The sequence below is a fragment of the Protopterus annectens genome, chromosome 3.part1 (assembly GCF_019279795.1).
Source record: "Protopterus annectens isolate FY-2018-M chromosome 3.part1, PAN1.0, whole genome shotgun sequence".
NCBI classification, from domain to species: domain Eukaryota; kingdom Metazoa; phylum Chordata; order Ceratodontiformes; family Protopteridae; genus Protopterus; species Protopterus annectens.
In genome coordinates, this window is record NC_056732.1 from 80,604,953 (window position 1) to 80,618,890 (window position 13,938).

At 37.2% G+C, this 13,938-nt stretch overlaps 1 protein-coding gene across 1 annotated transcript in view; it reads right to left on the reverse strand.

Moving 5' to 3' along the window:
• The window catches only part of LOC122797635 (fer-1-like protein 4), a 1,984,889-nt gene that overhangs the window by 282,869 nt on the left and 1,688,082 nt on the right, over positions 1-13,938 (reverse strand). Inside the window, exon 37 of the mRNA XM_044066179.1 lies at positions 667-908. Within this exon, the coding sequence (XP_043922114.1) occupies positions 667-908 (242 nt within the window). The remainder of the gene's footprint in view (positions 1-666; positions 909-13,938) is intronic.

The following is a 13,938-nucleotide window of genomic DNA, read 5'->3' on the forward strand; positions in this document are numbered from 1 at the left end:
GGGCTTCTGCTGAAAATGGGCCTGAGTGCCTAGTCGGACCATTCTGGTAAAAAAAAGGCAAGCAATAAATATATAAATAAATAATTCAAACACAGGAATGTGACTGCAACACAGAGCAAGTAATGGTTTATTATTTGTATCCAGGTATGTACTTATATCAAAATAAGTTGGTAGCTTGCACTTTAGTTAGAATTTACTACCATTCAGAAATCTGAAGTCTATGGAATAATGGTGACTGAATATTGTACTTTTGTGTTATACTTACAACATGTAAACACCTTCAGACTTTTCCATATTTATAGACTGTGCAGTCTTTCAGTTTTCATTTTGTCAAAGTGCAATGCACATTCGAGAATCAGTCCCACATTCAAGCATTTTGTGGTGCCTTAGCAGGGAAATGGATTTAGCTAGCAAATTATAAATTTTTGAATGCACTGTTCACTTCACTCTACCAAGTGTTTGTACACATCTACACTTATACTTAATTGCTCAGAGTCAAATGAGGAGCAAATTTACTGAAAAAAAAATCTTCTAACGAGTCTTAGTGTATCTCTTATATAAGGTAGTCCTGGAATTATATACTTTGCTAATTTGTTCAGTTTTCAATGTATACATTAGACTTTTCATTTTAAACTGCAGAATAAGTGCATATGGAAGCTTCCTTACCCAAGAAGTCATTAGCTGATATTTGATCATAGTCCCAAACCTGAAGCATGAGCACTGGAGGGACACGATATTCTGACTCCTCCAAACAAAAAATGGAATCTTTCTTCTTGTAGACAATTTGCTTTTCCGATGGCAAGAAATTAAAATGAAATATAAATCTCCAGTTGAAATTTCCTTCTCCAGTAAATGAGTTAAAATGTACATCAGTCTCTTGTTTCTCATCATCCATGGTTTTAATCCAGCTAATGGCATAAATGCATAAGAACCAGCATTAATTTGCAAATATACAATGACATCTGTAAAACAAAACCAAGCACTGAACAGAAAAGGACAAGCAGCTGCATAAGATGTATTATCACAAACCGTACATTTAAAACACTGAGGTTATACTATGCAACAGTGAAACTTGACATACAAGATGATAGGATGAGCTGATATAATTTTATTAGTAAAACCAGGATCAGCAAAAAATGACTTCCTTGTAATTGTTAAGGGAACATAAGACTTATTATTTACAGCCAACAAATGGTTTGTCTTAGCAGCACATAATATCAGCGTTCATTTCATTACTCTTAGGTGATTCTCATAGATGTTTAGAATGTCACTGCTGCACATTACATCTAAATAGTATTAAACCATCTCAAGGCAACAGAAGGAAATACTTAAACACTTGCATAATATTCTGGTGTAAGACTAGGCCAACCTCTTTTGAAAGTATTTTATTAAATCAGGTTTCACCACCCTTACAAAGTACTGGTCAAAAACGTTTTTTTTTTATTTAGCAACTGTTCATTTTTTAAGGAACTAGAAAATGGTATTATATTTGGGATCCCAGAAGTATATAGAGACTTTAAAGATCCCCCACCCTGCCTCGAGAATGATAGCTGCTGTTAGCATTATTTATAGAACAAATGTTGAAACATGTTGTTATGCAGTTTTGCTATAGATGTTGCCTTTTTTTATACAGTGATACCCTAAAATGAGGGAATACAATGAGTGAGAGAATTCCTTTGCAATATGGACAAGTCTGGTTTAAGGATGCTCTTCTATTACCTCAGTGCCTTCCTTTTGTTTTACAGAACATTTTTGTTTGTTTTCAGGATGAAATTTACCTTCAGAATAGTGAGGCTACTATGGGGTCACAGTGGTCACCACTATTCCTAATTTGTTTTTAGAATGCTAGGAAACAATCTGTATATTCATTTGTAATTTTAATAATTTTGAAAAAAAAATCATACTTTAAATTTACAGATATATTTATTTTATAAGACAATAGCCAACAGATTTTAAATGATTATTATGGTATTTAAATGTTACAACTCAATTTTTAATGTTTACCATGGTCTTTACTATACAATGTATTCATTACTTGCATTTACTAGTTTTTAAAGAGGTAGCTCAGTGAAGACGATTAACAAGGATCGATAAGGAGCAAAATAATGACTCTTGTCTACATTAGAGGAGCTGTTATCCTGAGTATGATAAAAAGAATATAGCTAAGGGATTCTTCATAAGGATCATGAAACTTATCACATCAGATAAAGAGCTCAGTAATGATGTGGATAATTGTTAAATTTGAATTTAGAAGGTACCCCAAAGGACTTGTCTCCATATAATGAAGGAGATAGTTGGTGTAAGATGACTAATTATCCATATTTATTTGAAGGATGTACAGATGTTACTCCCCCTTAGCCTAGGTTAATGTCTATGGTGGTCAATCACAGTCTAGATTCATAGGCTTTAAAAACTGCTATTCTGAAATTTTATGAATTAGATTTGTGAAACAAAGAGAGCGCTGTCCCCATTGTTCACTGTTGTTCATATTTTTAAAGTTTCATTTTACATTTATTCTCCTTTGGGGGGCTGCTATTACTATATAAACTTTCTAGTGGTAAGGTATGCATGTTCCTGTGTGGCCTAGGGGCTGTACTTATTTAAACAGCTCACAGTGTGACCAGTCTTTGCATCCATGCATGATGAATATAACAAACAGAGCTAACAGGAGTAGTGGTAGCATTCAACTAAGGAAGGAAAGTCCTGTTAAATTTTGTTTTGTATTATCTGTCTGCCCTACCTCAACTGCAATTTTTTTCACTAATTTTAAAGTAAGCAGAAACAATAACTTAATATCCAAATGTTTTAAAGTGGAAAATAGATGGAATTAAGTAACGACCAGAATTACTGTTACTATTAGCAACATTTCAATTACTATTACTATTAGCAACATTTCAATATCTTGCACTTACAAATAATCTCCTTTCAAATCAAAAGTTAGTTTTGGTGACTGTATTTAGTGAATTACTTTGTTGTGTCAGGTGTTGTACAAAAAGAGTTTGCTTCCAGTATGACTGGTCTTACTCAGTAGGTTTTGTCCAGAGTTACCTCTTCCTCACCCTTCCCCCCAACATGTGGGGTACCACAAGGTTCTTTTCTGGGTCTGTTGCTGTTCACTATGCAGATGTTCTTGCTAGGAGATGTTATTCTGTGGATAATTTTAAGTGTTCACCCCTCTACAGATAACACAAAGCTTTACCTTTCCTTCCTTCAGGAGTCTATATTGCCTTAAACAAATATGCCTCATATATGGAATGTGTCCATACCTGGATGATAAATAATTAACTCAAACACAGTACCTGCAAAATGTTTCCTATTGTTATTCATGTCATGTTTTGCTTAATCTAGTTTTCTTACCTGACATCACCAATAGTAGAGAAAAACTGAGGTCTATGCCCAGGGTGTGTGGTCTATGTGTGATAACTGAAGATCAGCTTACCTTTAATGACCAGGTCTTCATGGTCATCAGAGCTTCCTGCTTTCACCTGAGGAATATCCCCCTGATTAAGCATCTCCCTCCTTATAATGACTTACCCATGGCTGTGCATCCTCTGGCATCTTTACCATTTACCTTGGGTTACAAGGTGCTGAGCTTGAGTGATTACAGCTGGTGCAGAACTCTACTGCTTAGCTGCTTACTGGGGTATCCTGATGCCACCATATTATACCAGTGCTCTGGAGACTGCTTTGACTACCTGTCCAGTCTCACATCTTCTACAAGGTCCTCATCCTAATCTATGCTACCCTGAATGCATTGGGTCCCCTTTACATTAGGGAACTCCTTAATGGGATTGGCCTGCTCATACTTCCATTCCTCAAGCCACTGTCTACTGAAAAGTTCAACTTGAGTCTGCAGGAGAACGTCCCTTCAAACTTTGGAGACCTTGTCTTTGGAACCTCTTCCTTACTGGCATAAGATGATTCTGATGCTTGGAGGTTTCAATCCCTCATTAAAAACTCTTGTTCTACAAGGATTAGCCACACTCTGACTTGGTAAGATAAAACCTTTGTGGCATCTTATGCTGTCATAGTTTTGTTTTATTTATTAATTATTCCAACAGTCCTTTGCCAATATGCAGCTAAATAAACTTTAACGTGAGCCTGAATTTGTTATGGAATGCAAGTGACTAGCATTATTTAATAGCACTGTACCATTTTACTTTTCTTGTATTTATAAACACAGAACAACACAGAGTGACTAGAATTGCTCATTAGCATTGTGCCTTCAGTTGTGAAGTAGGCAAGATTGTTTGTGGCTGGGTACACATTTGCATTAAACATATATTAGTATTTTCTGTCACTTAATAACACTAGGACCAGGACCTGACCTTTGATATAACATGTTATGCTTTTTGATTAAAGATTTGAAAACATAATTGTAGAAAGGCTGCGACATGTATTGAGTACACATTAACGTCTTGGGAAAATTAATAAGACTAGATCTATGTTTTTGCATTTATTGCCATCACTCACTGTACTCATGTTGTTTATTTATAATCAGAAGGCTATTAATGCTTTAACACTCTGTTTTTGTTACTATGTCACTATATATTTTTGACAGATTTACGGCAAGATGTAATATTGATCCATTAAATTGAGAGTTTGACTGTCTTTGCCTCCAAAGACTGTAGTAAGTGTTCAAAATACTGGGTTGTCACAAGAATGGATGACATTGATATATTTTGTGAAAAAGATCTTCTGAAAAGGGCTATTATGAAATGCTCAGTTTGGAAAATGTTCACATACAGAAGAGAGTATATTTATAGAAAACATTTGTAGATAATGTCATTATTTAGTAAAATTGTATTAAATATTTAGAACAAAAACTACAGTATCCATCAGTGTGCAGTCTGATTTTGAATTGATGGATATGAAATATATTAATATGTGCCATTTTGCTATAGAAAATATAACTATTAATGACACTGAAAATGTGAGGAGTACAACTACTGCTGCTTTCCAGAAGAGTGAAGCTCATAGAAGTATTAACTTATTAAGAAGGAAAAACAAATCTGTTACTGCTGAGCCAGCAGAACTGGATATTTATTTTTCTTTATCCAAAACAAACAAAAATATAAGGAGGGCTATAGAAACTGGATCTCTGTATGTTGATTTCCAAATAGAACCTAGAAATCCAGAAATTAGTTCTCATAGTACTAATGTTTCTCCTATTTATCTCTATAACAACCAAGGGAATCCTCTCTTAGCAGGACAATAGAGAACAGAAAGTGCTGATAATTGGGGTTTCTATGATTTTCAGAATCTATCACTTTAGAACAACAACTGTTTCAGTGGACAGAGTAATTATGACATTCAAAACTGATACAACTGCTATAAAATGTAACATGATTTTAGTGTTGTTGGGTACCAGTGATGTGGGAAAAAATCTCAAATGGGTCTTATTTTGCAGTAGTATGAACAAGTTTTCTCGGTGCTCTAACAAAGGCATACTTATATCCTTTATTGATATTCCTCCCTCAACCATATTACCTGGTTACTAACATAGGCAGCAGACTTGCCAAAGTAACATGGAAGATAGATGTCTTTATTTCCTTCAAACAATGACTATATGTTCATATGGAATCATATAGGTAATCCCTAGTGCTTTAGCTATGACAAAGTACACCTGGGCCATTGTGGAATTAAGTTTCTGTGTACACAGCTTATTCCATTCATAATGCCTTTCTATTATGAATGGCATAGTGGTGCAGTGGTTTGTGTTGTTGCTTCACAGCAAAAGGTTCTCCAGTTCGATTCTCAGCTGGATGCCTTCTGTGCAGAGTCTGCATGTACTCCCTGCATTCATGTGGGTTTCCTCTGGGTGCTCCAATTTCCTCCCATGTTACAAAGACATGCATTGGAGTATTTCTCCCTGGGTCTTTGCTTGAAATTGGCTTGCTCCAATTCAGACTTTCCTGGTTAACAAATGTTAAACAAATAAAATCATTAATAAATTACTCAACTGTATTGATCAGCCTATAAAATTGATAGGTATGAATACAAGTTGAAATTCTTTATGGGCAATACTAGAAGCCTAACTAGTAAGTTATTTGAACAAAACTGCAGATTTCTAAAGGAACTGTAAATGATTATTATTATTATTATTATAATTACTATTATTATTACTAAAACCTGTTTTAGTAATAAGAATCATCCTATGAATAGTCACAGTTTCTGTGGTTACCTTAGGGAAAATAATACTGGTGGTGGGATTTCTATGTAGGTTGACAATTTAATGTTTTTGTCATTTACACTCGTGAGTTCAAATCTGACATTTTTGTGGTTAATGTTACATAAGCAAATTAACTAAAAGGGTCTTTTAAACATTTAATTCTAATATCAGACAGTTAAGTACTATAAGTAAGTATCTATTGTGATTCCTTAGAACATATCACATGACCAGTTGGGTTATTGATGACCAGTCTGTAAAAATGCTTTAATCAAATTATTGATCAACCAACTCATGATCAGGACATCCTTAATCAACACCGTGTCAATATTAAATATTATTAATATTTCAATAGGTCCTAAAACAGGGAATTAGGCATATAGTTGCTTAAGCTGGGAATGTCTTATATCACCTGTAACAAATTCTGCTATAAGTACCAGACAAAAAAATCTACCTGGAAGACTACAGTTAGATTTCTTATCATCTTCATGAATGGAACAGGTTAGAAACATTTATTGCACAGGAGATTAATACTTGCTGTGATAACTTTTATGACAAAATGTAGGAGACGATAGAGGAACTTGCCTCTTCTTCTTCTTCTTTCGGCTGTTCCCAGTTATGGGGTCGCCACAGTGGATCACTTGTCCACTCATAATTGGCAGTAGAGTTTTACAGTGTCGAGTTGCCAGCCTGGCGCCCAACTTTCCACGGAAGGCACACACACACACACACACACACACACACACACACACACACACACACACACACACACACACACACACACACACTCATGCCTAGGGCCAATTTAGATTGTCCAATCTACCTACAGATTATCTTTGGGATGTAGGAGGAAACCAGAGCACCCGGAGGAAACCCATGCAACCACAGGGAGGACATGCAGACTCCACACAGAAGGCACCCCAGCCAAGGATGATAGAGGAACTTGCCTCTACTGAAAGAAATCCCTCTCATCATGCTGGAACACATTTTATAAACTTGTCAGCAAGAAATGTCACCACTAGAAGGTGTGCAAAAATTTTCTAATGTATTGCATTTTACTAACTCAAGTACAAACAAATCAGACAATAAAAAATAAATTTTAGGAGGCAAAACTAAAATTTGAGTACACACTGACATAATTCACTCAAAATAATAACTTAGAGGTTTAAAATGTATATGAGAAACTACAGGAACAGTCTATACCGACCTTTCTTTTAGCACCCAAAAAGATATTACCACTGATCTAAAACATTGGAAGCCTTGAGTGTTCACTTTTTTAGAAATTGTTTGGGGATTGTTCCTGACTTCCCCACCATACCATGTAAAGCTGACTTCTGACCTTTTCTAACTGAAGCCAGTGTGGCTGAGGCACTGGACATGTTCCACTGCTATGTAGAGAGTCTATAATGGTAGCAGTTCCTAAGGAAGGCAAAACAAATGACTGTGACAAATGTAGCCCTTTTAGTCTTACATCTATAACTGAGAATTGCTTTGAAAGAGTTATACTAGGCTTACTCCCAAACACTTTGTTGCAAACTCTGGATATTGAACAGCACGGCATTCAAGTGTCACACATGTGCTAAAGTTCTACACAAATGAGGTGCACGCGTGCTAAAGTTCTATACAAATGAGGTGCACATGTGCTAAAGTTCTATACAAATGAGGTGCACATGTGCTAAAGTTCTACACAAATGAGGTGCACGCGTGCTAAAGTTCTATACAAATGAGGTGCAAACGTGCTAAAGTTCTACACAAATGAGGTGCACGCGTGCTAAAGTTCTATACAAATGAGGTGCACACGTGCTAAAGTTCTACACAAATGAGGTGCACGCGTGCTAAAGTTCTATACAAATGAGGTGCACACGTGCTAAGGTTCTATACAAATGAGGTGCACGCGTGCTAAAGTTCTATACAAATGAGGTGCACACGTGCTAAAGTTCTATACAAATGAGGTGCACACATGCTAAGGTTCTATACAAATAAGGTGCACATGTGCTAAAGTTCTACACAAACGAGGTGCACACGTGCTAAAGTTCTATACAAATGAGGTGCACGCGTGCTAAAGTTCTATACAAATGAGGTGCACACGTGCTAAGGTTCTATACAAATAAGGTGCACATGTGCTAAAGTTCTATACAAATGAGGTGCACACGTGCTAAAGTTCTATACAGATGAGGTGCACACGTGCTAAAGTTCTATACAAATGAGGTGCACACATGCTAAAGTTCTATACAAATGAGGTCCACATATCTGCTAAAGTATTTTACAAATGAGGTGCACACATCTGCTAAAGTTCTACACAAACGAGGTGCACACGTGCTAAAGTTCTATACAAATGAGGTGCACATGTGCTAAAGTTCTATACAAATGAGGAGCACACATCTGCTAAAGTTCTATACAAATGAGGTGCACATGTGCTAAAGTTCTATACAAATGAGGTGCACACGTGCTAAAGTTCTATACAAATGAGGAGAACACATCTGCTAAAGTTCTATACAAATGAGGTGCAAACGTGCTAAAGTTCTACACAAATGAGGTGGATGCAGGTGACTGTGGGATTTCAGTGGCCCTAATACACTTGGATCTAACAAACACATTTGATTCTGTTCCTTATTCCTTAACCTCTTTGACATTTCGCTTATGCATTCTTATTGAACATTTGGGGTTTATCAATAATATCAACAATATAACTAGATTTTTTTCTGATTATGAGAGATATCTTGCATACTATTACTCCAGTATTATGACACATTAGTTTGACTCTGTTTTGGGTACACCAGTTTGTTTTATTCTGATATTAATGGACATTAGTAGACTCAAACATATTCAAAAGCTTTATACCAGGGACATTTTGCATTTTAGGGGTTTGTCATATAAACATATGTCTACAAGGTTTCAACTCTGTACTGTAGTTACTGACAGTAGAGAGATAATATTGTTCTGATATACAAATGCTGTCATGATATCTTGTTAAGTTCTTTTTCATCATCAACCATCAGTTTCCAGCTAGATTTAATTCTCAGTTGGAAAATATTGAAAATGTTAAGAGTCTTGTCTAAAGCAACTGGCATATTTTGACTTCTACTAATGGAGTGGGGAAAATTGCTGGTTTATTTTCTCTGTCTTTTTTTTGTAATCAAAGAAATTTTAAAAACAGGATCTTCATTTGGGAACCAAAAGGTAAACACTGGTGAGAGCTGTGGCACGTGTACTTGTGCTTTCTCACAAGAATTATAGAGTTATTAGTAAAATACCTAATTATTATAATGCAATCTTACTATTTCCTTTGTAGCACCCAAAACATTGTTTCAGAGCAGAATGTCTATTGAAATGTCAGCACCCAAACTGCAGAGTGCCAAAAAGCAGTAAAAAAAAGACTGAAAACACAGAAAAGTGAATCTCAAAAATCTCTCTTCTCCTTAAAACGTCTCTTTATGGGGGGAGGCAGGCCCCCCCCCCAAACTTATATATACCAACTCAGAGATTGCCATACCTCTAACAAAAGGGAGTATTCTGAGAAATTATATCTTGGACTTAGTATATGTAAGTCCATTCTTTCAACCATTCAGTTACTGCATTTTGGACTCATTCTAGTGGGTCCCGACATTTCAAATGGTAACCAAATGTCGCACCTGCTGTTCTTTCCCTATTGTAAAATCCACAAGAATTTATGAGCATTTATAAATTATGCAGAATAAGAATTATTTGAATAATGCTATGAAACAATTTGAACATTTTGTTTTTTATGTTATAGACCAATATCGCCACCTCTGAGATTAATGTACTGGAGAAAAAGAAACGTTAATGGCAATTCAGACTGGATGCTTGCAGTTTTCCTGGTAGTATTGATGCTTTGAATTTTAAGTTGATTTGAAGAGATAAATTCCTCAATTAGCTTAAAGCAGTTTTGCTTAGGTATAATTTTAAGAACCATTTTATATTTATATACTTTTTAATTTAACATTTCATCTTTTTTTTAATTCAAAGGTTTAGAGTTGTTGTTTATTATGTAGCATTATTTTTTTAATCAAATCATCTCTTTAACTTAAATGGTGGTTTTGTTTAATTGGTCCTTTGCTTATGTGACCACTGTCAGGCATATTTTAAAGTGCTTGTGAATGACTTATCTTTTGTCTGTAAAAATCTGCTATTGTATAGAGCAAAAGCACAGACCTTGTTTATAATATTTTCATGCTTGGAGTCAGCTTTTGAACAATTTTTTCTTTTCATATACTACATTATATTTACTGCACACGGATCCATTGTCTTCCTCCTTGGCTCTGAAACAGCTGAGCCTTGAAGTCTTGATGGCCTGTATGATTACTTACATTATCCTTCTGGATCCAGTCACCTTGGAGTTGATCATCTTGTATGATTCTCCAAGAATGGAATAATTTGTTAACCAGTAAGACCAGTGCTCTGTCTTGAGACCCTCTTCAGGGCATTCAAATTCAACCAGGCCATTAAGGTCTTACAAGAGTGCTTATGAAACAGACTTGAAACACACAATGCAGAGGTTTTTAAGGACCTAGATAGAAATGGCAGTCATTCCATCACCTTTGACAAAGATCCACCCATTTTGCCCAGACTGTGGTTCTTTCATCAGTCCTCATTCTGGCTTTGGAGTCTTCAGATCTGTCCTAATCCTGGGCCCTGTACCCTTGATACAGATTTCTTATTTAGTTTTGGCACCAAGGTATTTGGACTCAATTCATTTGACTGTCTTGTCAGAGCTGTGACAGTTTTGGTGCCATGGGATTGGGCTGGTGAACTCGATACTGGCACTGGATCTGATGGTTTCAGTTCCATTGCTCCTGATGGGGTTTTTGGCTCTTGACTCTTTGGTCCAGATCCCCTCATCAGAGCCATCCAAGCTCCCAGTTTCAAGGCTTTCTCTTCTTTTTGGGACTGTCTGGGGGAGGGGAGGGGGATTCTGTCTAATAACTGCAGAATGATCTTCTGATCCTACTGAGGTATTTTTGGGTTTCTATGTGTTGTGGAGGTGAGGACAATGCCACTGGTCACAACGGGTATGTTTCATCCATGAGATTCTATTTCTAGCTTGCTGTCTTCTCAGGTATCTACAGGGCACAGTCAGGCTTTCACCTCAATCTCCCTGCTCAACAGTAGCTTAGATCCTCTGAGGATTCAGATGACTCATCCCCTGGTATACTGAAAAGGAAGTGCAAAAGGAATTGGTGGGTAAGGGGGAGAATATCCAGAGGCTATTACTTTATCTTTTTCCTAACCCACCTCAGTCCAACAAGCCATTGCTGGGATTCCTTTTTGAAATGTCGGCACTTGAAATACTGAGTACCAAAAAGCAAAAAAAAAAAAGCAAAAAAAAACGAAACTCCAGAGAAGAGCAAACCTCAAACACCACTCTTCTACTTTGACCTTCGTTTTTTGCAGAGGAGCAACCCCCCCCCCCGCACTTCCACCCCCAAACTTATATATGCCAACTCTGAGATCACCATACTTTAGAGAAAAGGAAATATTCCAAGAAATGGCCATCTTGGACTTATGTGTAAGTCTGTTTTTTGGCCATTCAGTTTCCATATTTCAGGACTTGTTTCAGTGGATCCCAACATTTTAAATGGTTATCCATTGCTGAATGTCCCACCCAACCAAGAAAAAGAGGTACAAAAAGAGATAGACTATCATTTAGAGAAAAAAAAAATATATCAAAGAGGTCGCACCAGACCAGACCAGACCAGAGAGGGTCAGGATTTTATTCAAAGCCTTAGACCCATCCTGAACTTCAGACACTTAAACAAGACCCATTTCAAAATGGTCATGTGAAATCAATTCTACCCTGTCTCAGGAAAATGAATAGATGCCTCCATTGATCTCCACAACTCTTGCTTTCACATAAAGATTATGAAAGAACTGAGAAGATTTCTGTGCTTCTGGATAGGAGCCAGTCACTATCAGTTCAAGGTTTTTCCATTTCGTCTCACCACAGCCCCTAGGATGTTTACTAAATGCATGGCCATTGTAGCAGCCCACCTATTACTAAAGAGGTACAATATTCTTCCATACCTAGAAGACTGGTTCATAGCTGCCCCATTGATAGAGTTCCTCACCAGAGGCAGAGACTCTCTCCTCAGTCTCTGAAACTCCTTGGGAATAACAATCAACTCTCAAATGTCCACCCTGGCAGCTGAGTTTTCATCTTTGAGGCACCTGTTTGCTTCTCCCCACAACACCAACTGCAGCAAGTACTTTGCCATAATTCCCCTACTGGGACAGTTACCAAGGGGTGGTCTGCCTCAGTGATGGCCTCTGGGGCTCCTTTATGCTTACTCCCCTTTTCCCTCTAATACCCAGTTTTCTGCAGAAGGCAATGAAGTGCAAGGGGATGGTTATCCTCATAGCTCACTTCTGGCCAAGAAAAATCTGGTTCTCCTTTGTAAAACCTCAGCTTTAGGAGCCCCCTGGCTCCTGGATCTCATATAGGATCTAATCTCTCACCCCTCATAGAAGCCTTAGCTGGACATCCCCAGCCTGAAGTTAACCACTTGGTTTCTCCAATTCCAGTGATGGACAAGGATGAATCCCTAACCAAGGATGCGATTAGAAGCCTGACATCATCTCAAAAACATTCCACATGCAAGGTATACCACAGTAAATAGAGCATATTTGCATCCTGGGCTAATAATCAGAACACTGACCCTTTCTCTGCTTCTGTTCCAGACATCCTCCATTTCTTAGCATCCATTTTCTACTGCATGATCAAGGATCAGCTAGCAGCTATCTCTAATTTTCAAATGGGCTTCAAAGGTCAGTATCTTGCCTCAAATAAGCTCTGCAAGGCCTTTCTTAAAGGGATCTTTCTACTTAGACCCCTGGTTAAACATACACTACCTCCATAGGACCTAAATCTAGTTTTGAAGGCCCTAACTGAACCTCTGTTTGAAACAGCATCCTTAGCTGTGCTGAAGTTTCTTTCTCGGAAAAGAATTTTATAAGAAGCCATCACATTTCTGGAGTACAGGCCTTATCATTGCCTCCTTCTTATAGACTTTTTCACAAAGATAGCTTGCTTAGGACTAATCATTCTTTTCTTCCCAAGGTTGCATCAGAATCCAACATATCTCAAGCCCTACATTTGACAGTATTTTCCCCAACTACACCAACAAAAGTGAATGCATCTTGCACACCTTAGATGGTCATAGACAGTTACGTTTCTACCCTCACAAAATCAAACCATTTAGGAAAGAGACTCAGCTTTTCATCTCCTTTGCTCATAATAAACTTGGGTGAAAGGTATCAAAAGTTTCTTTCTCCAGATGGCTTTCAGACTGAATCTCCTGTATTTACTCCAAATAAAACAAGACCATACCCTTTAAACCAAAGGCACACTCAAAAAGAGCACTAGTTACCTCTATGGCCTTTTTTAGGCCTGCATCAGTAAGTGACATTTGTAATGCTTCTACTTGTTCCTCCATGCATACTTACATCAAGCATTATAAATTGGACTGCTTTTCAAGGGCTAGGGAATCACTCAGTGCTACTATCCTAAAAGGTCTCCTGGGATGTGGCCACCCGGGATGCATTGTAGCTGGGGATTCTGACCCATATATCAGATCAGATGGGCTGAATGAATAAGATTTAAATGTTATGTACTTACTATAACTATAATGCTAGATCCTTTCATTCATGTCTGTCTGATATGACAACCCTCCCACCATCCCCTTCCTACTTTTGTGAGACTAGAAAAATGTTTATTTAGAAATTATCTCTTGTTCCTCAGGCAGTGTAGTGAT